This window comes from Punica granatum, chromosome 1, assembly GCF_007655135.1.
Source record: "Punica granatum isolate Tunisia-2019 chromosome 1, ASM765513v2, whole genome shotgun sequence".
Classification (NCBI taxonomy): Eukaryota; Viridiplantae; Streptophyta; class Magnoliopsida; order Myrtales; family Lythraceae; genus Punica; species Punica granatum.
Window position 1 is genome coordinate 11,708,905 of NC_045127.1, and position 23,604 is coordinate 11,732,508.

The 23,604-nt window shown below is 39.4% G+C and overlaps 4 protein-coding genes and 1 pseudogene across 4 annotated transcripts; all 5 read right to left on the reverse strand.

Moving 5' to 3' along the window:
- Positions 1-430: 430 nt before the first annotated feature.
- LOC116203341 (major strawberry allergen Fra a 1.06-like) lies at positions 431-993 on the reverse strand. The gene is made up of 2 exons (XM_031535033.1): positions 713-993; positions 431-615 (listed from the first exon to the last, which is right to left on the reverse strand). The coding sequence occupies exons 1-2, from the start codon at positions 894-896 to the stop codon at positions 431-433; spliced, it is 369 nt and encodes a 122-aa protein (XP_031390893.1). The 5' UTR covers positions 897-993.
- Positions 994-4,419: 3,426 nt separating this feature from the next.
- LOC116193999 (major strawberry allergen Fra a 1.06-like) lies at positions 4,420-5,438 on the reverse strand. Its single transcript, XM_031522740.1, has 2 exons — positions 5,157-5,438; positions 4,420-5,064 (listed from the first exon to the last, which is right to left on the reverse strand). Exons 1-2 carry the CDS (start codon positions 5,338-5,340, stop codon positions 4,766-4,768), a joined length of 483 nt encoding a protein of 160 aa, XP_031378600.1. The 5' UTR covers positions 5,341-5,438; the 3' UTR covers positions 4,420-4,765.
- Positions 5,439-7,063: 1,625 nt separating this feature from the next.
- Positions 7,064-7,649, reverse strand: LOC116198404 (pathogenesis-related protein STH-21-like). Its single transcript, XM_031528599.1, has 2 exons — positions 7,466-7,649; positions 7,064-7,362 (listed from the first exon to the last, which is right to left on the reverse strand). The coding sequence occupies exons 1-2, from the start codon at positions 7,647-7,649 to the stop codon at positions 7,064-7,066; spliced, it is 483 nt and encodes a 160-aa protein (XP_031384459.1).
- A 2,119-nt stretch (positions 7,650-9,768) lies between these two features.
- On the reverse strand, positions 9,769-10,663 carry LOC116194307 (major strawberry allergen Fra a 1.06-like). Its single transcript, XM_031523093.1, has 2 exons — positions 10,386-10,663; positions 9,769-10,288 (listed from the first exon to the last, which is right to left on the reverse strand). The coding sequence occupies exons 1-2, from the start codon at positions 10,567-10,569 to the stop codon at positions 9,990-9,992; spliced, it is 483 nt and encodes a 160-aa protein (XP_031378953.1). The 5' UTR covers positions 10,570-10,663; the 3' UTR covers positions 9,769-9,989.
- Positions 10,664-13,703: 3,040 nt separating this feature from the next.
- LOC116197520 lies at positions 13,704-14,589 on the reverse strand (annotated as a pseudogene).
- Positions 14,590-23,604: the final 9,015 nt, after the last annotated feature.

Here is a 23,604-nt window from a genome sequence, read left to right on the forward strand (position 1 = left end):
CAAAAACAATGTAACAGCTTCGATTGAAAATTAACAGAAGGAATTAACAAAAATGCCAAAAGATTGAGGAACAAAAACGACTTTGCTTTGGAATACATATGGTTTATATAATATATATGTATATATGTAATCTCCACTGTTTCAGGAGTTAATATATACTAGAGAACTTAATTGGAAATCAATCGGTGGATGTAAATATAAAATACCATTCTAAGCACGAACTGCCCTTATGCAAAAAGAACACACCTCGATCACCACCAAAATCTATAATTTCCAAAAGACGACTCAAGAGTTCATGTTTTTACCACGCTGTTTGGCATACATTGGATTCACTTTAACCCCAATAAATCTTGAAATTCACTACAATTCAAACGAAATGTTAATCCAATTATTGTAAATTAATACATATATATGTATTTATTCATACAATTCAGATGTACTCGCTGGTCATCTTGCACACGCATCCACCGGTGCTCGAGGCCTCGAACTTGACCTCATAGACGACCTTCTCAAGCTTATCGAATATGATGTCGCCCTCAATGAGGGTGTACTTGCAGATGAAGTTCATCGTGTCAATAGCATCGATCCTGTGCTTCAAGCACTTGAAGTGGCCACCTGCAGGGAACATCAAAAATATTACAATTATGATGAATCTAGAGGAATAGGCGTACGACTTTATATCATCAAGCTGGACTAGAACCGTCTGACCAACCTTCAGGGAAGTTGGTTTGCTTGATGCTACCAACACCTCCATCGCCCTCAACAAACTCAATGCTCTTGATGCCCTGAGGAACAATCTTTGGGATGAGGTTGTGGGACTCGAGGACGAGGGCTTTGAACATCCGAGATGGTGAGACTGAGGTCGTGAACTCTTGACTGAAGCAGGTGACACCCATGACTGTTTTTTTGTCAGAGGATATGAACTAGCTAGGAAGAAATTATATTGTTTCACTGGCACTGGTGGAAATGCTTGTGAGTTTGTGAGTTGAAGTGACGAGGACTTGATGCTATTTATAAATTTAGAGAATGTAGTGGGAGCTCGCGATCGTGTTTTGATTAGTTAATTTATTGAGAAATTCAACATTCAAAGCATTCCAACATTGACTTGCCAGGTAGTAAATGTATATAGAAAAGGTTGCCTACCCTTCTAGACGTTCAGCACATGGAACATGTCTCGATTAAAACTGAAAATAATTATCTAAATGAAATATAGTTTTCTGTCCTTTTTTTTAATTTCATTTCTTTTCCTAGCAGTTTTATAGAATGTATATTTTATCTAGTCTTCTCACTACTTTTTAAAAAAAAATTAATTCTTATGAAGCATGAAAAAAATTTTACCCTTTTTTTCTTTACTATAGAAATTTTGATACTATGCAATCATCTTTTGGCAAACGAAGTGCTGATTCTATGTTATTGGAAGATAAAGGTGTACGATTCTGTAAGGCAAAGTCTAAGTTAACCAAATTGGATATTCATGGCGCAAGGAGATACTTAGGCATTATATGCCTGCGTGTCACCGCACGTCCAAAATTGTCTCAAATGATCTGTCAGATATATGTAATATCGAGATCATATTATTTTTTTTAGTACCTACTTATTTATTAAATAAGACAAGAATTAAAGTAAGGTGTTTGGTGTTTTTATGATTCCGTGTATAAGAACTCCCTAGAATGGGAGAAGGTTTCCCATTGGCAACCTAAATTTGAGGGGGGAAAAAAATTGTATGTATCCTAATTTGTATATATGCTATTTATGATACTAAATTTCTTCTGATTTTTATAGACAAATGTTGGGCAAAAAATATTTTTCTAGAAATAATTGATCCAACCATAATGACCAGATCGTTTATTTCGATAGGCCAATAAGATTACTTGCTATCTTGATTGGAATGAATATAAAATACTAACAAAGGATTAAAAATGTGAAAATTAAAAAATGAAAAACAAAAAATTAAGCAGTAGTGGTGGCACTAATCAAACAATAAAGATTGGATCGTTTGTCTCGACCGGTCAACCGTATTATATAATATCCTTTCGGATCGAATTTAATAGTATTGGAAAAGGAGAGAAAATTGAAATTAAACATAAAAAAGGGAGGGCGGGCAAAAGCTCCCCACACGCCGTCTTGTCCAAATACTAATCACTGTTGATAGAATCAAATTTAAAAGGAGCTAAAATTGTGAAATCTAAAAAATGGGACTTGAAAAAAATAAGGCAGTCACAGAAGCACTAACCGGACAATAACGATTGGATCGTTTGTCTCCACAGTCAGAATAGTTTTTTTTTTTCATTTTTAATAACCATTTCTAATTTGTAAAAATATTTTTGTATTTTTACGAAAAGTTATTTGGACAAAAAAGGTAATGGTTTCGACTGAAAATTATTGGAAGGAATAAAGTTGACGTCATACGATAATGTTCAGAACAAGATATAGCCTTGGGACGAAAATGACAAAAGTGCTAACTGTTGAGAACCACTGCATGATGTAGTCGCCTGATATTTTCTATGAATATATATAGTTTATATAAAATCATATATATGTAATCCACTGTATGATGGAGTCGCTTGATATATATATTAAAGAACGTTTTCCAAAATTAATTGGAGGGTGTTCTTTTCTTTTTTTTTTTCCCGACACGAGATGTCCGGGCCTCGCTCGATAAAAGAGCCCCGTGTGAGGGTTTGGCTTGATAAAAGAGCATGTGAATATAAAGTACCAATCGATGCACTAGAGCTGACCTTAACTGGTCTGAATTGGACTGATATCCAAAAACAAGACATCGTGTGTTTGATTTTAGAGTTAACTAGAATTGTGTTTTAATTTTAATTGGGTTGTAATGATTGTATTGTTGAATTATAAGAAAAAATGTGAAAAAGTAATGAATAGTTAAGAGAAAATAATGATTGTATTGTTGAATTGTAAAAAAAGTAATGGAAAAATTGAAAGAATTTAGTATTAAAAATTGAATTGAATGATTAAAAAAATTGAAGAAAAAAGTAATAATTGTGGTGGTGATTTTTATTATATAGTAAGTAGAGTTAGAGTTAGAGTTAAAATTTTAAAAATTTAATTGCGAAACCAAACAGGGTGCTCGATTCCCGTCAAAATCATATAATTTCCAAACTAGTCCCGTCGAATTGGGTGGCGAAGAAGTCGAAAGACAACTCAAGAGTTAATGTTTCAACCACAAGAACTCTTGAAAGTCCGTACGATTCCAACGAAATATTAATCCAGTTAATATAAATTAGGATTAATCACTTAAAAAAGCATGGCATTTGTTAAATTTCTTATCTCTATCTTGATCTTTTTAAAAATAGCACAAAAAAGTATGATTTATGATTTTTGTTTAGTTTTTATCATGCCGTCAATTTTCGTTTAATCTTAATTGAAATAGCTTATATCGGCTTGACGGTATCACGTGACGCGATTTGATTGAACGAGTGGATCCCATAAAATTTATTTAATAAAAATAATTCTGAAAAAAGAAAAAAATACATTTTTTTAAAAAATATTCCTCCTTCCACCTCGCCGGCCACCTCTCCTCTGTCCCTCTTCCTCCTCAGATTTCTTCCCCGTTCTGTCCCTGTCTCCTCGGTTTCCTTTTTCCAATCAAGAAAAATTCGACATTTTTAGCAGAAATCAAGAAAATGGGTTCGTTGCCACATTCTCCACAGACTTCCCGCCCGCCGATCCCAAGACCGCCGCCGAATTCGTCGACGAGGCCACCCTCCTCAACCTCTGCAAGGCCCAGCGGGGTCATCTCAACTACTTCTTCAAGCACCTCAACTTCTCCCAAACCGTAGCCTTCACCCAGTCCCTCCTCCGCTTCTCCTCCCTCGGTGGCACCATCTTCTTCTCCGGCGTCGGCAAGTCCCGCTTCGTCGCCCACAAGATCTCCCAGACCCTCGTCTCCCTCGGCACCCGCTCCTCCTTCCTCTCCCCAGTCGACGCCCTCCACGGCGACATCGACATTCTCACCTCCCGCGATCCTCGTCCTCTTCAGCAAGTCCGGTAACACCTAGGAGCTCCTCCGCCTCGTCCCCTGCACCCGCGCCAAAGGTGCCTTCCTCATCTGCGTCACCTCCGCCGAGGACAGCCTCAAGGGCTGCTGAGACGTGACACATTCATTATTTTTAAAATTTTTCTTTTAATTTTTCAGAATTATATATATTAAATAAATCTTGTGGGTTCCACCCAACCAACCAAGCCCGTGTCAGCAGTTTCTGTTAAGATTAACGGAAAAATTGATGGCATAATAGAAACGAGACAAAAATCTAGAATCGTGTTTTTCTGTATTATTTTTAAAAAGTCGGGAGAGAATTACGAATTCAAGTAAATAGATACTTTTTTTTACATGATTAACCCTATAAATTAATACACATTTATATTTATTAATACAATTCAGATGTAGGTCCATCATATTCCAATAATGGTATAAATTTATCACATTATTAGAGGGGAAAAAATGCCCTCAATTTTTATTTCATCCCCCAATTATTGTTTTTTTTAACCGGTTATAAGGGAGACCCATGAGCCTAGTGTATTGAAATAAAAATCCTAAATATCCAATAAAGAGGCACAAGTAGTCTCACTAGGTATTGAATCTGAGACCTCTTGATCACTAAGCAAAATATGTACTACTGTGTTATTCTCTCTCTTGATCCCCTAATTATTGTTCCACCAAAAACAATCGAAGCAAAATGGAGAGAAGAAATCAATCACGCACAAATTCACACCCATCAACATAATACATGCAAGCAAACATTTAGGCGTAAACGTCGGGATTTGCAACAAGGTATTCTTCGACGACCTTGTACAGTCCCATGGCCTTTTCTTTGCCTTGCTTGATCTCCTCTTCCTTGAGCTGCACATCTCCTTTGGTGTGGTACTCGCTGGTCATCTTGCAGACGCATCCACCGGTGCTCGATGCCTCGAACTTGACCTCATAGACGACCTTCTCGAGCTTATCAAATATGATATCGCCCTCAATCAGGGTGTACTTGCAGACGAAGTTCACCGTGTCAAGAGCGTCAATCCTGTGCTTCAAACACTTGAAGTGGCCTCCTGCAGGGAACATCTATTACAATTATGATGAATCTAGAGGAATAGGCGTGTGACTTTATATCATCAAGCTGGACTAGAACCGTCCGACCAACCTTCAGGGAAGTTGGTTTGCTTGATGCTGCCAACACCTCCATCGCCCTCAACAAACTCGATGCTCTTGATGCCCTGAGGAACAATCTTGGGGATGAGGTTGTGGGAGTCAAGGATGAGAGCCTTGAACATCCGAGATGGTGTGACTGAGGTCGTGAACTCTTGAGTGAAGCAGGTGACACCCATGACTGTTTTTTGTCGGAGGAAATGAACTAGCTAGGAAGAAATGATGTTTCACTGGCACTGGTGGAAATGTTTGTGAGTTTGTGAGTTGAAGTGACGAGGACTTGATGCTATTTATAAATTTAGAGAATGTAGTGTGAGCTCGCGATTGTGCTTTGATTAGTTAAATTTTTTAAGAAATTCAACATTCAAAGCATTCCAACATTGACTTGCCGGGAAATATATGTATACAGAAAAGGTTGCCTACCCTTCTAGATGTTCAGCACATGGGAAATGTCTTTATTAAAACTGAAAACAAGATAGAAAAGCTTGCCTACCCTTGTGGAAGATTTTTCTAGTACAATGAAATAAAAAAAAATCTAATAAGGGACACAAATCGTTCAACTACAAAAATCAATTATGAAATTTCTAAGTTACTAGATGACGGCATGTGACTCTCTATATTGCACTCAATTTCTCAATGATATGATGTCATTAGAAAAATAAAAATGGAAGATAAAGGTCAAATGGTTCTGCACGGACGTATTGTACAGACCTAAATCAACCAAATTGAAGTTTTATGGTGCAAAGAGACATCGTGGAAAATTGTTGTATATTGTTCGCTAATCATGTTATGAAGAACATGATTTCCTAATAAGCCAAAAAGAAACTATAATTTAACTCTACTCCAGTCTAGTTTATTATTCTCTCAATTCAACAACACACTTTTTTTTTATCTTTTTCTTTAATTTAATAACAAATTCTCTCATATATTTTTTCTTAACTATTATTACAATTAATTTATTAATATTAAAATTTCCTAATTTTTCATTACTTTTCTGTCCTTTTCGTCAATTTTATAATAAATTATCTCACATACTTTTTCTTAATCATAATTACAATCAATTTTTTAGTAATAATTTTTTCCAACTATTTTGTCTCTATCCCATGGAGTAGATTCGAGTATAACTCTACTCTGAAACCAAATGCACATCATATTATTTCTCAGTGAACCATGAAGCAGGATTGACTCTGTACAAGTGTACATCATGTTTTCGTCTTTGGTGCTCTTTGCAAATAAAAAAAAAAAATTACTGTTGGAAGGTATATATAGTTTGTACTCTTCATCATGGTGCTAAGTTTCAGTCCCACTTGAAGCTCGAGGAAAGATGAACCCCTCCAATAAGTGTACTTAAAACAAATATATAAATGATCTACCTGGACCGAATCAGCAAAATGTCTTAATCTGATGATGGGCAAGTTGGAGAGGCTACATATTCGTCGCAAGTAGAAGAAGATATTGCAAATTGATTGGTACCAAGAGTCCCACAATGCACTCTGTGGATTTAAACTTAGTTGCTAAAAGATGTGAAGTAAGCTTTGAACTGATTAAATCCTGCTGTTTGGATCAAATCATGGAATCATAGAGTGGTTGTCCTCTTTGTTTTTTCTCTCTATCCCAAAATTTTTTATATGATCGTCGCATTGCTGAAAATATCATATTGCTAGCAAAGAATAACCAATGCATTGGAGGCATGGGACAATAAAGGTTCAATCAGGGCATGAAATCCATTGGTATGACAGTTACAAAAGTAATTAAAATTATGAATAAGATAAACTGGAAAGAAGAGCATCACATCCCCAGATTGTCAAACCAAAAAGCTCCAAACAAAAGATCAGAGAAAAAAAAATTCATCACACGACCAAACATGAAACAACAGTGTTGAAACATTAAACTGGACAACCATTAGGCATAGACATTGGGATTCGCCAAGAGATATTCCTCGACAACCTTGTAGAGTCCCATGGCCTTGTCTTTGCCCTGTTTGATATCCTCATCCCTGAGTTCCACATCTCCCTTGGCGTGGTACTCCCTAGTCATCTTACAAATGCAGCCACCTGCGCCTGTTGTCTCAAACTTAACCTCGTAGACGACCTTCTCAACTCTGTCGAATATGACATCGCCTTCAGTCAGGGTGTACTTGTAGACAAGGTTCTCGATGTCAAGGGCATTGATCCTGTGCTTTAAGTACTTGAAGTGGCCACCTATAGTAGCATTAATAAAACGATATCAAATTAAGAATCCACCTTATGCCGATGGTCCTTCTAACAAACAATTGGAGCAGAACAGTAATATCATCAGACTGACCTTCGGTGAAATTGGTCTGCCTGATGACCCCAGCACCTCCATTGCCCTCGATAAACTCGATGCTTTTGCTGCCCTGAGGCACCAGTTTCCGGATGAGGTTGTGGGAGTCGACAATGAAGGCCTTGAACATCTGGGACGGTGCCACCATGGTTGTGAACTCTTGAGTGAAACAGGTGAGGCCCATGTTTTTGTTGCGTTGATAGTGAGAGGAAGCGCGGAGTCTAGAGAGGTAGTGCTTCGCAACTAGGGGTGTGCACGGATACCGGGTATACACAGAACCGGTTGGAATCTACCATTTAGAGTAGGGTCTAGGTAGCTAGTATTGAAAATAGGATAAGGTCCGGGTATTAAAATAAGGAACCGGTGAAAATCGGTGCCGGTTCCGGTTCTAGCATATAGGGTACCCAAAATCGAAATCGGAATCAATATCCGGACTCGGATAATAATTTCCCCATTATATATATATATAATCTAAATCTATGTCGACATTTTATTTTATGTGATTACTGATTATGGATGTAACATTTTTTATTTTATTTAGCGAGACTAAAAAACTTACGGTTTCAAACAAGGTACCCGGAACATGTGGTATAATATAGGTTCTGGGTAGGTTCCGGTTTTAGGACTCAACTGAATAGAGTCTGGTTCCAAAATCTTGAAACTTGTCCCTTAGAGGATAGGGTCTGGATATCATGAAAAAAAAAAACATGGTATTCGGACCCGCACACCTCTATTCGCAACTATGGATGCAACAATTGCTTATGAAATTTGTGCTTGGGTTGATATGTGGAAGAGTTCTTGATGATGTATTTTATAGATTACAGAAGTAATAATTAAGTTCATATGATGTCGTTAATATATTTGGTATTTCAAATTATGTCCAAAGCACACCAAAATGGAGTTGTCACCGGCCAATTGAATCAACTAAAGCTGGCCCGAACGCCCTTCTAGATTTTCAGGACAGCCAAATTGTTGGAAAACATTAATCAAATGACAAAATATAGTCTTTACTTATCATGTAAGAACACATACGATGATTATCATAGTTTATAAGAAACTACTCCTTGTGTAGTATAATATCAGAGATTGATGTCAGAGTTCGCATTTTTTTATCTTAGCTGGCTGCATGTGACTCTTATTTTCTGCTCTCTTTTTATTTTCATTACTTGTCGTCTTGGACAAATTAGGCATCTCCTAATCCTGATTAAGTGACTCATTTCAGTTAAATGATAGGCAGATGGGGTGATAGTCGCTGCAGTTCCCTCTCAATTGCTTTTCGGTCACAACCGTTTCTTTTTTTTCTTTATTAATTAATCTTTTCAAATTTGTGAAAATAAATAATTTTATTTTTAAAAAAATCATTTTGGACAAAAAAAAAAGTAACAGCCTCGACTGAAAATTAACCGAAAGAATTAACAAAAATGCCAAAAGGTTGAGGACTCGATATTTAACCTTAAAACAAAAATGACAAAATGCTAAAGGTTGAGGACCAAAAGTGACTTTCTCTTAAGAATATATATAGTTTATATAAAATCACATATATATATATATTTTTGTGTGTGTGTAAATCCACTGTATCAGCAGTCGTCCAATATATACTAGAGAACTTTTTTGGGAAATGAATCAGAGGATGTGGATATAAAATGCCAATCTAAGCACGACCTGCCCTTAATTCGTCCTGCTTGGATTGATATCCAAAAACAAGACATCTCGATTACAACCTAATGTGGATCAAGAATGGAGGGTGCCCGATATCCTCCTTTAGGAACGGGCTCCTAGTCCGCTTAATGAATAACCTCCTCAAACTCAATGCTCGGATAATCTGGAAGAAGGGGAATATTGGGAGAGAATTCCCATTTTCATCTCTGAAGCTTAAATTAGTAATTGGAAGTAGAATGAGCGAATGAAATTTCCCACGAAATTACATACCTGGAATATTTATAAACTTTTTCTAATTGTTAGCAGTTAACTAGAAAGAGGTTGAAAATTGAATTCTAAGTATCCATTCCCAACATTAGACTGTGACTAGCCTTTTACTATATTTTGTGGGTTGCCTCTATATCGGGGCCTTTAGGGGCCTATAGCTCACAGGCCCATCACAACCAATATCATATAATTTTCAGATAGCATAAAACAAGCCATTCCAAACTAGTTTTTTGGAATTGTGTCACGATGAAATCAAAAGACGACTCAAGAGTTCGTGTTTTTACCACACTGTTTGACATATATTGGATTGACTTCAACCACAATAAATCTTGAAATTCCGTACAATTCCAACGAAATATTGGTCCAATTATTGTAAATTAATGCAAATATTTATATTTATTCATACAATTCAGATGTAGACCCATCATATTCCAATAATTGTATAAATTTGTCACATTATTAGAGGTGACAAAATGCCCTGAATTTGCATTACATCCCCCAAATTATTGTTCAACCAAAAACAATCCAAGGAAAAAGGGAAAAGAAATCAATCACACGCAACTTCACATCCATCAAGATATTACATGAAAGCACACATTTAGGCGTAAAGGTCGGGATTGGCGACAAGGTATTCCTCGACGACCTTGTACAGTCCCATGGCCTTGTCTTTGCCCTGCTTGATCTCCTCTTCCTTGAGTTCCACATCTCCTTTGGAGTGGTACTCGCTGGTCATCTTGCAGACGCATCCACCGGTGCTCGAGGCCTCAAACTTGACCTCATAGACGACCTTCTCAAGCTTATCAAATATGATGTCGCCCTCAATCAGGGTGTATTTGCAGACATAGTTCACCGTGTCAAGAGCATCGATCCTGTGCTTCAAACACTTGAAATGGCCACCTGCAGGAAACATAAAAAATATTACAATTATGATAAATCTAGAGGAATAGGCGTACGACTTTATATCATCGAGGTGGACTAGAACCGTTTGACCAACCTTCAGGGAAGTTGGTTTGCTTGATGCTACCAACACCTCCATCGCCCTCAACAAACTCGATGCTCTTAATGCCCTGTGGAACAATCTTGGGGATGAGGTTGTGGGAGTCAAGGATGAGAGCCTTGAACATCCGAGATGGTGCGACCGAGGTCGTGAACTCTTGACTGAAGCAGGTGACACCCATGACTTTTTTTATCAGAGGAAATGAACTAGCTAGGAAGAACTGATATTATTTCACTGGCACTGATGGAAATGCTTGTGAGTTTGTGAATTGATCTGAAGAGGATTTGATGGTATTTATAAATTTAGAGGACGTAGTGAGCTCGTGTTGGGCTTTGATTAATAATTTTTTAAGAAATTGAAATTCAACATTCAAAGCATTCCAACGTTGACTTGCCAGGTAACAAATGTGTATAGAAAAAGTTGCCTACCCTTCTAGATGTTCAGCAAATGGGAAATGTCTCTATTAAAACTGAAAACAAGAAATTGTCTAAAGAAAATATGCATTTTTTTGTCCATTTTAATTGTTTTAAGATTTTTTTTTCTAGTAGTTTTACAGAATTTCTATTCTAGCTTAAGGACTAGTCTTCTCACTACTTTTTTTCTAATTTAATTCTTATCGCGTATGTAAAAAAATTTCACCTTTTCTTACTAAAAGAGATTGTGATACGATGTAATCATCTTTTGGGAAACGAATTGGTGATTCAATGTTATTGGAAGATAAAACTCCAAGGAGTTTAGTCTAGTGGTAAAAAAGAGTTTAAGTATCCATCCAATTCCGGGTTCAAAACCCATTGGAGCCACCGGAGCGCCTTTTAGGGTGATTACCTGTTCCGTGCGTCACCAGGAGTTCACGGAGTCTCGGGTATTGGTCGGACGAAGCTCAGGTTAGCAAAAAAAAAATGTTATTGGAAGATAAAGGTGTACGATTCTGTACGGCAAAGTCTAAGTCAACCAAATTGGATTTTTATGGTGCAAGGAGATATCGTGGAAAGTTATTGCATTTTCCATTTTGTTCACCGATCATATTGCCCCGTTTGAATTCAGAGTTCGTTGATTTTAATTTTAACTTTAACTTTAACTCAACACACTACACAACAAAAATACACATTTCTCAATTCAAAAATTTTAACTTTAACTTTAACTCAACACACTACACAACAAAAACACACGTTTCCCAAGTCAAATTTATAATAACATCTCATTTGTCCTTTTCTACAATCAAAATTAAAACTCTAAATCAAAGTATCATCTCTGTAGCTCGGTGAACAGATAGCCATTTGTGCTCTTATATGATATGTAAAATTGCACTCTGTCATGGTGCTATGCTTCAATCCGACTTAAAGTTCTAGGAAATATGAAAGCCTCTGAAAAGTGTATTGGAAAAGATATATAAATGATCTACTTGGACCGAATCAAGAAAATGTTTTGATCTGACGATGAGTAAATTCAAGGCCATAATTTATTATTTTGTCACTACTAAGAGTGATGAGTACCAAGAATCTGACATTGGAAATAAAATCAAATAAATCTAGGTATATCTTCAACGCATTATGTGAAGGTATATTCTTTTTTTTTTTTCGGTGAGACCACAAGTATTCTCAGTTTACTAGTTGAAACTATTCCCATAAAGGCGTCATTTGGCCCTAACCACGAATATAACTGTGAAGGTAAATTTAGTTGCTCTGTTTCTTGACTTGGCTGCTTGGTTCAAAACTGTGAAGTAAAGCTTTAAATTAATAAGTTTATCAATGAAATTATGAAATTATCCTTCTTATCAAAAAAAAAAAGCTTTGAATTAATAATTGATCCTGCTGTTTGGATCAATTCAAAGAGTCCTTGTCTTTTTTTTTTGCCCCAGAAACTTTAATTCGATCATCGCACTGCTGAAATTATTTATATTCCTAGCAATGAATAACAAGAGCATTCGAGACATGGTGCAAAATCCATTGGTGTGACAGTTACAAAAGTAATTTGTAAGTATGATTAAGAGAAATTGGGGAAAAAGAGCGTATATCACATCCCCAGTTTATTATCATGCCAAAAAGCTGCCAACGATAGAGAGGAAAAGTTTCATCACACGACCAAACAACAGTCTCAGAACATTAAACATGACCACCACTGGCCGTAGACATTGGGATTCGCAAAGAGATACCCTCAACGACCTTGTAGAGTCCCATGGCCGACTAGAAACCGAAGTTTCCATAAGAGATCACATATTATTGGAAGACAACAAATAAACCATAAATAATAAGAAAGCAAATTTTGTTGCTTTTCGGTTTAATTAGATTGATTCCATTTCAATGCACCTTGTTTTAGGATAGTGGGGCTTTTCGATCCATTGTCTCCTCGCCCTGTTGATCCTTTGCACTGAGATCTATGAAGCCCGTGACAAATACGTCACATGTAGCATTTGTGACAAAGTCCCAAATTTAGCAGACAGGGTGAATTCGTAGGTCAGGTAGATGAGAGGACGACAGCGGTCACTCTCCGATTGACTGGTAGATCTTCTACATCTATATCTACAGAGCTCGTGATGCATTCGTCGCATACTTCAGTCAAGCAAGTTTATACGTTCACACATGTACTTGGTTTTGCCGATCGATCAATCGGTCAATGACCATGACCGATTCAGCTGCAGCTTTAATAGTCACGTGCAATATATACGATGATTGTAATGATTGCATGCACAAAGCTTTGCTGTTTACCTTCAATGACTGAGAGCAAAGCATAAAGAAGGATCAAGAGCGAAAGGGAAACAAGAAAAATCCGTATAAATGGAAATCAATAAATAAACACAAGTTGGATAGCGGAGTTTATTGGCGAATGCACAAAGAAGTGACACCATTCATCCAACTGGGAGGGCATATCTGGGAGGGGCCGTGGAATTTACCCTTGATCCAAGAAGAAGCCAATCGACAGAACATAGCGTTCGAGCAGGCTGTGCAGGGAGTAACGCAGCATTCGGGTGCAGCAGCTGTCAAGGGCGTATTGTCCAAGCATGGGGACAGTGCGTGGCAAATTTACAAAGCAGAGGGCGTATTAGGGGGCAGGGGCTGGGAGGTAAAACGGTAGAACATAAAGGACTGATGCACGATTTACATCGGAAAATATGTAGAGAAGAGTCGAATTGCCGCTTTACATCGTTGGCAGGGAGCGAAGAGGTGGAAGCAAATATTGGCGGGAGAGGATCCATCTAATGGTTAATCAGTATTTTTCTGATATGGAGGAGGCAAAATTGGCAGCACTACGTGTGAAAACATACAGCTAAGGTTCATATTTTTTACATGGAGAAGTAGAATTGCAGCATAATCGCGATTAGATATGACAAATATAGGTCCATTTGTTGGAAATTATAGCTTGAGGAATACATTGATGTTCAAGTATGAATAAAGAGCAACCGACGACAAAAGCCCCTCAATATGCATTACATCCCCCAAATTATTTATTGAACCATAAACGATCCCGCAAAAATAGAAAGAGAAGATTTTTACCATACAAAATTAAACCATTAAAACATGAAATGATTTCAGATTTAGGCGTACATATCGGGATTTGCCACAAGGTATTCCTCGACGACCTTGTACAGTCCCATGGCCTTGTCTTTGCCCTGCTTGATCTCCTCTTCCTTGAGCTCCACATCTCCCTTGGTGTGGTACTCACTTGTCATCTTGCAGACGCACCCGCCAGTGCTCGGGCCTCAAACTTGACCTCATAGACAACCTTCTCAAGCCTATCGAATATGACGTCGCCCTCGATAAGAGTGTACTTGCAGACGAGGTTCGCCTTGTCGAGAGCATCGATTCTGTGCTTCAAGTGCTTGAAGTGCCCACCTGTTGTAACATTATCATACCGAATTAATTATAGTCTATTCGAACAAGATCATGACTTTATAAAATCATCAAACTCGGAATAGAAAAGTTGTACCAACCTTCGGGGAAGTTGGTCTGCTTAATGCTTCCAACACCACCATCACCCTCAACAAACTCGATGCTCTTGATGCCCTGAGGTACAAGCTTGGGGATGAGATTATGGGAGTCGAGGATGAGAGCCTTGAACATCCGGGATGGTGCGACTGAGGTCGTGAATTCCTGAGTGAAGCAGGTGACACCCATAATTGCTTTTGGTCCGAGGAAGTGAACTTGCTGGGAGAAATGATGCGAATGCTCCTGAAATGGTGTGTTGTTACTTGTTATGGAAGCGGATTTGATGGCATTTATAGATTTAATTAGAAGGGTACGTACGTAGCTTGCTCATCATGTTCTTTGATTTCATTTTAAGAGATTCAATTCAATGTTCAAAGCACTCCAACATGGACTTGCCATCAAATCAAGTAACAAGCTAGCCTCCCCTTCTAGATTTTCAGAACCTGGAAAACGTCTCCATAAATAAATAAAAAGAAAGTGGGCAAAGAAATGATGCATTTTTCTGGTCTAGCTAGTTTTTATAGGGAAGAACTTGTAAAGATTTTTTAGAAGGATTAATTCTTAGAGAAAAAGGGAAGAACTTGTAAAGATTTTTTAGAAGGATTAATTCTTAGAGGTTGCAGAACTAAAGAGGCTTAGAGTTGTGAGGAGATGTGGAAGAGCTCTTGGAGTTGAGCTAACACTAAAGTAGATGCCTTCCGACCACTATATCATGTTTGACGGTCTTCCTCGGCTGGCCGACCACACTTCCAGATGGGCTGATATTATAAGGACTAGAATGAAATTAATTAGAAAAGAATTCAAGTATTATTTTATTTTAATATGTTGAGAGTTTTGTGAATTTTTCGGTGAACTGGGGGCCGAAGCCAATAAAACAAATTTAAAGAATGCAAAAGCATGGGGTGGAAATCCCTACAATATATCCTAATAATAAATGGCTTACTCCGTTAGAAATAACACAAAAAATATGGACACCCAAAGGCAATGAAAATGCTCGTCTTGCCAACCAATCTAACTGGAATCCCATAAATCGTTGTCAAAATATATGAAGTCTAACCAACAAAATTTTGGTTGAATGATAAGCAGTTTCAACCCTGTAAGGAGGAGAAAGTAAGTTTGAGTCTCGAGAGATGAAACCTTACAAATGCTCGATCTCCTGAAATCACAAGACTAGCGTCTTCTACAATTTTTTTTCACAAAGAAAAAATATCTGAAGTCTATAAGAATAATAATTTCTTAAGTCATCTCATCCAACTATAAACAGTTATGTTCATTTTGACATATGATCTATTTCATATGATTATTAAATTTATAAAATTCACTGAGAAGGGAAACGGCGTTAATTCAGCGAAGTGTACACTCCTCTGGACCAGAACCAATTAATTAGAGGTTAAGCGTTTGATGCTTGACAGTTTAGCCATTTTCTTGAACTTGATAACTAATGAGATTTATTTTAGTGATTGAGTAGAAAAGGGCCACAAATACTTAGCCAAATGAAAAACTAAAAACAAGAGATATTCTACATTATTATTATCAATCAACTTTGAAATGCAAAAGAAAGAGAAAAATGTGAATGCAAGAAGGTGGAATTCTTTGCTTTGTAATTACTAGTTGTATACATTTATTTATTCATTCCTTCATGTGTTATTTTCTTGAGGACTTTCAAGAATTTTCTGTACTAAGAAAAAATAATGATACATGAAGAATACTTTCAAATACAATAAATAATTTGTTCAAATATCTGAATATATGTATTATTTATCAAATTCTACACTGGCAGGCTCCGCTCTCTAAACCAAAGTATGCCTCTCTCATTGTTTGATGAGTTTGTGAGTCGCGTACTATCAACATGATGCCTTTAATTGTTTGCTTTGCATAGTCTCTGGGAAAGCATAAGCAGAAATCGTCGATCTTTGGCCAAAAAAAAAAAACAAAACTAAAGATGACAAGATCTCCAAATTCGGCACAAAGTTTCATTGGTATCCAACTCAACACTAGTAAAAAACTGAAGCAAACCTCTAATTAGAATTTCGTTAGGTTCTAATCTACTCCGGAAGAAAAACGCTTGACATTCACTTATTCAATTTCGTGTTTAGTTCCAATTACTTGCGTCGCCCTGTGTAATTTACATCAACAATCATCGCTTTGATTAGTAGTCACGCCCTAATCTCCACTGCTGCTGTAGCACCTGCGAAAGCGCCGGAATTGATGACTATCTAGTACACCTCGATGAGTGAAATCACAAGGATGATGACGACAACGTAATTTTCCGAACACCCATCCAGCGGAGAGATGTTGACTGTTAAAGCTACCGATAATATTAATCGTTCATCGCCGTGATTGAGAGAAATCAATTTGTGTTTGGATTAAATGGAGCTTTATGGAATAGGTTTAGTAATTAAATTTGGTTTGGTTCAGGAAATCACTATTTGCATTAGGAAGTTGGCGCGGAGTTCATACTAAGCTGGAATGAGAGCATATGATAGATAGGATATCTATTAAAGTAAAATTATAGTTATGTGATCATCGTTGCGCGGCCGTTCGATTATTGAACTTATATATATAGGCCAAGTAATTTTCACAGCCTAGAGACTAAAGTGGATCGTCTTTTAATATTACTACCGAAAAAAGAGTCGTCTTTTATAGAACAAACTACTTCTTGTAAACAATATATATATATATATATATATATATATATATATTATACCTACCGGAAAATAAAATCTTGGTTGTCTTCTATACATTAAAACTGATGCATAATACTACTTATTAAAGCACTTATAGAATGATTAATTATAATAGTGAACTGAGGTCCATAATTATAGATGTGGCATTTATGAGAATTTTCTCAATTAAATGCATGTATTAGAAAGACAAACTGAACGCACAGGGTGCTTGTGATTGTTTTGGTTAATTTGTTGTAAATAAATAAATAAATAAAATCTTTATGTTTTTATGAGTTATTATGTTTATGGCTTATATGTAATATTGTATATTAGTAATATAACATTGACTGAGAGTATAAATTTCTTATTATTATATGCTACTCTTTTTTAATAGAAACTTCTAAATTTATTTGTAAATATTGGTATAGATATTTTTATTTTTATTTTTCTTAGAAATTTATTCATAAACAATATATGGTGTAATGCTAAATTAAAAACAACTTCCCATATGAATAGTTATATTAAATAATACATATTCCTCGTATTGATATTATAAAAATAGGACAATTTGTACATTTTGTAGTAATATGAGTTATATATTTGCGACTCTTATATTAAAAGTTCCATATTCATAAAACATATTGGACATATGATATGTGTCACTTTGCAAAGGCTGAGAAGGGGGAGACCCTGATCTGGTTGCCGTCTCGTCGACCATCTAGCCTCTCAATGACCACCCAGCCTCTCGGCGTTATTTTTTTTAAGGTTTAATTAATTTGTTTTATTTTAATTTCTCATTTTTCTTTTACTTTTTAATATTTTTAATTTGTCACCATTGCTAAATTACCACGTAACGGTGTCAAGTCCACATTAAAAATATTTTAAATCAAAATAAAATACAGAAAAACATAACAAAAATAAGAAAGTTGGATGGAAAGTTTCGAACACAAGAAAAATGATACAACTAACAATGTTTCTACCACTACAATACTAATAAACTTATGTTCATCTCTCACATTCTTTAATTTTTTTATTAATTACTTTCGATGGATTATTAAATTAAAGAAAATAAATGAAAAAGAAACTCAACCAACAGTTGAGGAATTGCTGAAAAATCCAACGTGACAGACTCACATCATATGAATTGAGGCTCCTCATCGCACAGGCTCGAGGAACTTGCTTTAAATACCTATCATAATAGATATATACTTTTCCTTATCTCTTTGTTCTTTCTTGTGAGTAATGCTGAGTTAACATCCCATGAGGTAAAATCAAGCATAAAATCACGTATTTATAAGAGGATTGAATTTCATTGCTAAGAGTTTATACTTTTTGAGTTGGATCAAAAGCCAACTAGTTATGGTCCAGCAAAAATTTAGTAAAATATTTTCACATGCTCTATGGAAAAAAATGCTATTAATTAATTTTTAATTAAATTGCTAACTAAGTGATTCTCACCAATTGCCATTTTCGTTCTCGGTAAATCAATCTGCTTTTTTTTTTGGTGAATTAAATCAATCAGCTTTAGTTCATTGATCAGTTTGTAAGTACGGATTGTATACACCTTCTAGCATGGAATATTTCCGTTATTCTAAATGACGCTGTCAACACCCAATTTTGGCCCACCCTAACAAAAGGATGGCATTTTTTATTTAATTTGAAAAAAAAAAGGCGGGGGGTCAGATCGGCGTCAAACCGGTCAAATCGGCATCAGACCGATCTGATGCGGGTCAGAAGTTTCTGATCGTTTCACTTCCGCCCCTGTCCTTTCCTTCTTTCCATTTCGCCCCCTATTCTTTTCTTCCTCTTCCTTTCCGCCCCGCCTTTCTTTCCTTCTCTTCTCTTCTCCCCCCTCTTCTTCTCCTCCTCTTTCACTGACGTCCCTTTGCCATCTCCGACATGCCGCGGTTGCCCACCCACCGCGACCGCCTGCCACCGCTGACACGTTCGCCCGACACGTCACCGCTCACTTCCCCGGCACGTTCCCTCGGCCGCTATCTCCCCCTCACGGTCCCGATCTCACTCACGGTCTCTCGACCCAACCGGCTCTCAGATCTCTCGGGGGAACGCTCGAAATCCCTCCCTCTCGCTCCGATTTCTCCCCGGGAACGGACTAGTGACACTCCCCGGAATAAAACCCCTCTATTTCCCCCTCTCAATTCCCCCGATTTCCAGCGATTGAACTCGGAAATCCCTAGCCGGAAACTCGAAAAACCTCGCCAAAAAAACGAAATTTCTCTCGATCCCAACCGATTCGAGCCTTGCGACGCCTCTCTCGAGCACGGCATAGCCTAGGCGGCGCTCGCCGCCGTCTCCCGCGCCCTCCTGTGCCATCGTCGCGGCACCTAGCGGCGGGAACCGCCGTCCGCGGCCGTCGGACTCCTCTCCTCCGCCCAACTTCATCTTCTCCGCTCACACTCCTTCTCACGGGCTCGGCCCATCTTTTGGTTTATGCAGGTCCAGCCCAGCAGATTCGACCCAGCCCGCTCAGCCCAGTCCATCCGAGACGATCCGACCCGTTCCGCCTCGCCTCGGGTTCGGCCCGGAACGAGCGACCCGTTTCGCCCGCAGATTCAGCCCAGCTCCAGCGCCCAGCCCAGCTCGCCCGTGCTCCTGGCCCAACGCGCCCTTCCGCGGCCCAACTCCTGCGCCTTCAGCCCAACCCACACGCGCGACCCAGACCTTCGCACGCCCGGCCCAACTCGCCGACCCAGCGCCCCCTTGCAGCCGATCCACACTGTTCAGACCACCCGGTCCTGTCTGAACGCCTGGTTTTCTGGTTTAAACCGAAATTAGGGATACTATTCCGACTTAGTGACATGCATAGGTCTTAATTCGTGAATAAATTTGATGATTGCGATGATAAATTTTGTGATTGTCGTGTCGAAAATTTGAATAAAAAAATTAAAAAAATAAAGAAAAGAATGACAAAAAATAAAATAATTGTTGTTTTAATTAAACCAATAAAAGCACGAATTGGAATATTTTAATTACTCAACATTAAAACCGGTTGTTTAAAGCGAGAACGAATACACACGAATCGATCTCATGTTCACTCGGCTTTAAGGGAATTAAATCAATTAAATACACAAATGGGTTTAATTAATTATTCAGACTTAAAAATTGACAAAATTAAATTCCGTCGTGACTAATTTTGCTTATTCATGTGCACATGTGAATAATTTGATATGCTTTGAACGAAATCCTGCACGAATCGGCTAACCACGTAAACACGATATTAAAAGACACAACTCTCTTGCGTTCACACGTTCATCGGATTTTATTTACTTTGTCTGCTTTCGCTGTTTTTGTCTGTTTTCCTATTTATTTATTGCGGGTCGAGCCCGAATTCCTAGGATACAATATACACGGGGTCCAACACCCCCTCTTGTCAATCACGGGATCCAACGCCCTCGCACACTTAGCGCACGCAACCCTAGTGCGGAATCGGGTCTTGTTTCGACTTACTGCTTCGCTCCTAGTAGTGTCTATGTGGAAGACGACTCGGATCGGGTAAGTAAGTCGTAGCCGGACATGACCCGAGAACTCGACCGATCCTACGGCTATCAAGAGAGTCACGTGACTCTTTCGCCATCCGTTGGTTCGGTTGGACCCGACCCCTGACTCTCTGAGCCCGCGTTGCTTTAATTTCGGTTTCGGTCACTCAAGCCACACGGTGAGCACGAGTGGAATAATAACCGAAGGCGAACTGACCGGGATTCTGTTGTTGTAAATTGTATTTTATTTATTTGAGAGAACAATGTAAGGGTTTATGTTGTATATTTATTCATGTAAGAATTCCGGCCGGAGAGCGGACGGTCGGAGTGTTTTTTTCGAATTTACGGTGTCAAAACAAGTAAGATGAGCGGAACTTAATTAAGCTGTAATAAAATTAAAATGGCAAGTCTAGACAAGCTAGAGTACCGATAGAGCGTGCGAGATATAAGCTCGCATGTAACAGAACCCCCGAATTCGGAATCTCGGGTTTCGCAAACTACATGCCTTAGCAATTAGGAGTGCCCCGTACTCCTAGACCCGGGTAACTTGCCGGCCCTCAACCTTCGGGTCGTAAAATGGCAAGTGGCGACTCTTTCTCACGTGCGTTCATCACGCGTCCCCGGGAAGGTGGACACTCCCAAGCCGCGTTGCTTAAGCGCGCGCACGCGTGCCCCAACAAGACGAAATTTGGGTGCGCACAGCTTGGCGACTCCACTGTGGACACTTAGAGGGTTCGAGTTCATTCTTGCTTGCTTTGTTTGCTTGCTTATTTACCACTTTTCGCAATTTTCCGCTTATCTATTTTACGCACATTTATTTCCTGCACACGCAGTGCATGTCATTCTAGCTTCAGATACCTACGGGTCGCGTCCCACGACCGATATTAAGAACCACGGGTTAGATAGGGGTTTGAAGTAGGGGCACAGCACACAGTTCGACTGCCGTCTCGGCCTTGAAAAGAATCCCGCTCAGTTTCAAGGAATTCATACCCTTGAACCGGGGACCCCCATCCTTAGGTAGCACGGTCCCTGTAGAACCAAACCCTGCATCGTGCCATGCCTTCATGCCAGCCTCCAACCCGGCTTTAACAATAGTCCTTGGGGTCGGCCTGCGAGCCACTTGAGTCTTTTCTATTTCAAGAGCGATGTACTTGTAATTTCTATTAAGCCGTGGGCATTTACTTTCTTCGCACACATGCATCTTATAGTTTTTAAAAATTAGGGTGTCATTCATGTTGACGAGTCCTAAGCGGATTTTCCTGTCGTCTTGGTAAGGGATGCTTTGCTGGGCCTCCTACCCGCACCTTGATAGAGCCCGCCAACCCACGAGAACCTCACCGACCCGCCGCAGGATGCAGGCCGCACGTCTTCTATGACACCCTTCCCTGCTAGCACAGCCACCATGATCGACTTCACCAACACTAAGATTGATTATCAAGAGGTTGCTGAGAGATGAGGAATTCACCGGCCGACCACAACCTTAGAGGGAGCTCGCCCAAACCCGCGCCGAGCTTTCTAGACGTGATCAAGAGTTGGCCCAAGCGAACACTGCCTTGGAGAGGTCTCGGCCCAAAACCAATGTTTTCCAAAGCGACGTAGGCTCGCGTCACGAGCGCAGTGGAAAATCGACTTAGGACTTCAATTTCAAAACCTGCATTGTACTTTGAACCGTCCTAGTCAATGTGAATGACCGCATTAGTATTTTCAAAACCCATGCATCGCTTCCATTCTGTTTATTTATTATTTTGCAACTACCACGCATTCCCACGTGACAGGTGAGTCGTGCCAAATTTCACCGGTAGACAACCTGCAGTCTTCACCATTCCACTTCACCTCCACGTTTCTTGGCCTGTCCTGTGCACGTCCCTCAATGCAACAGAGCGCGTCACTAGGCGTCGTGCGAGCACATCTCTCCTTCCCGTGTTGAATCCTCAGCATACGTCCCTCAGTGCGCTCGCACGACACCTACCAAGCCAGTTCGCTCTCCTTTGCTCTTGCATTAAGATGGCGGACACTTCTTGCTCCTTCATTATTTTTCCTCTTCCCATTGCAAGAAATAATCAACAAGAAGCCAGTTCGAACCCCGAACAACCACACTCAGGACAGTAGAGACCTCTCATCCAGCTCCTAGGGCGCTTCAACACCGAGGACCTAACCCTCCCTCCACGAAGATCACGACAACAGAAGCATGGCCCAACCCACTCGCCACAGGAATCACTAATTGGGTCGTACCTCCGATCAAAGAATGGGCCCAACTCGCCCACTGCCGTTGCCACCAACTAGCCACCGGGGCAACATGCGCACATCATCCTAAACTCTCTCATTATTTTTACTTACTGCATTTCCAAACGGGCTCTCGGCCAAAACAAATCTCTCAGGTGGACATTAGGACAATTTCAAGGATGCCCTATCAGTTCTATCGGGCTTGTTTGACTCGCATGTCCCCGTGAAACCCAGCTCCTCGAGCCTTCCCTAGGACGGCTGCGTCTGCCTACCCACACCCGGGAAAGAACACTTATGCGGACCCCAGCTGCGGTCTGACCATTCCAGTGTGGCAATGACTATGCTCCCAAAAAATGAGTGTCCCTCACGCGCAGCACCCCATGGGTCACGCGTTGTACGAAGGGGATTTCCCATGGATCCATTCTATATTTCTTACCTATATTCCACCACATAATCGCCTAATACATCATCCTCTTTGTCATCATTCATAGGGACACACCAGTCACAGGCAAAGAGCGATGCGCGGGTTCACACCTCCTCGAGAACTCTGTCGAGCCATTCACCTTTTACTTCGACAGGGAAATGGTCCGACCATGAGGTACCCCCTATGAAACCGAAGACGAGGACAATCGAGCGAATCACTCAGCATTGATGCAACCGTCTTCCTTGAACATCCAGCGACTTCAGCAGCGTGCACCCTCCAAGAGGCAAACACTGTAGAGAACAACAAGAGACGACCCGAGACATCGCACCAGGCGCCTGCCACGTGCCAGTTTAACAAATGAAGACAAGGGCATCCTCGTTCAACATTCGCACAGGGGCAACATCAGTTGTTTATTCACGAATCAATCCTACATTTTCTTTTCTTAGACAATAGGGGAAGTTCACTTGTAATGCTTGTAAGGGC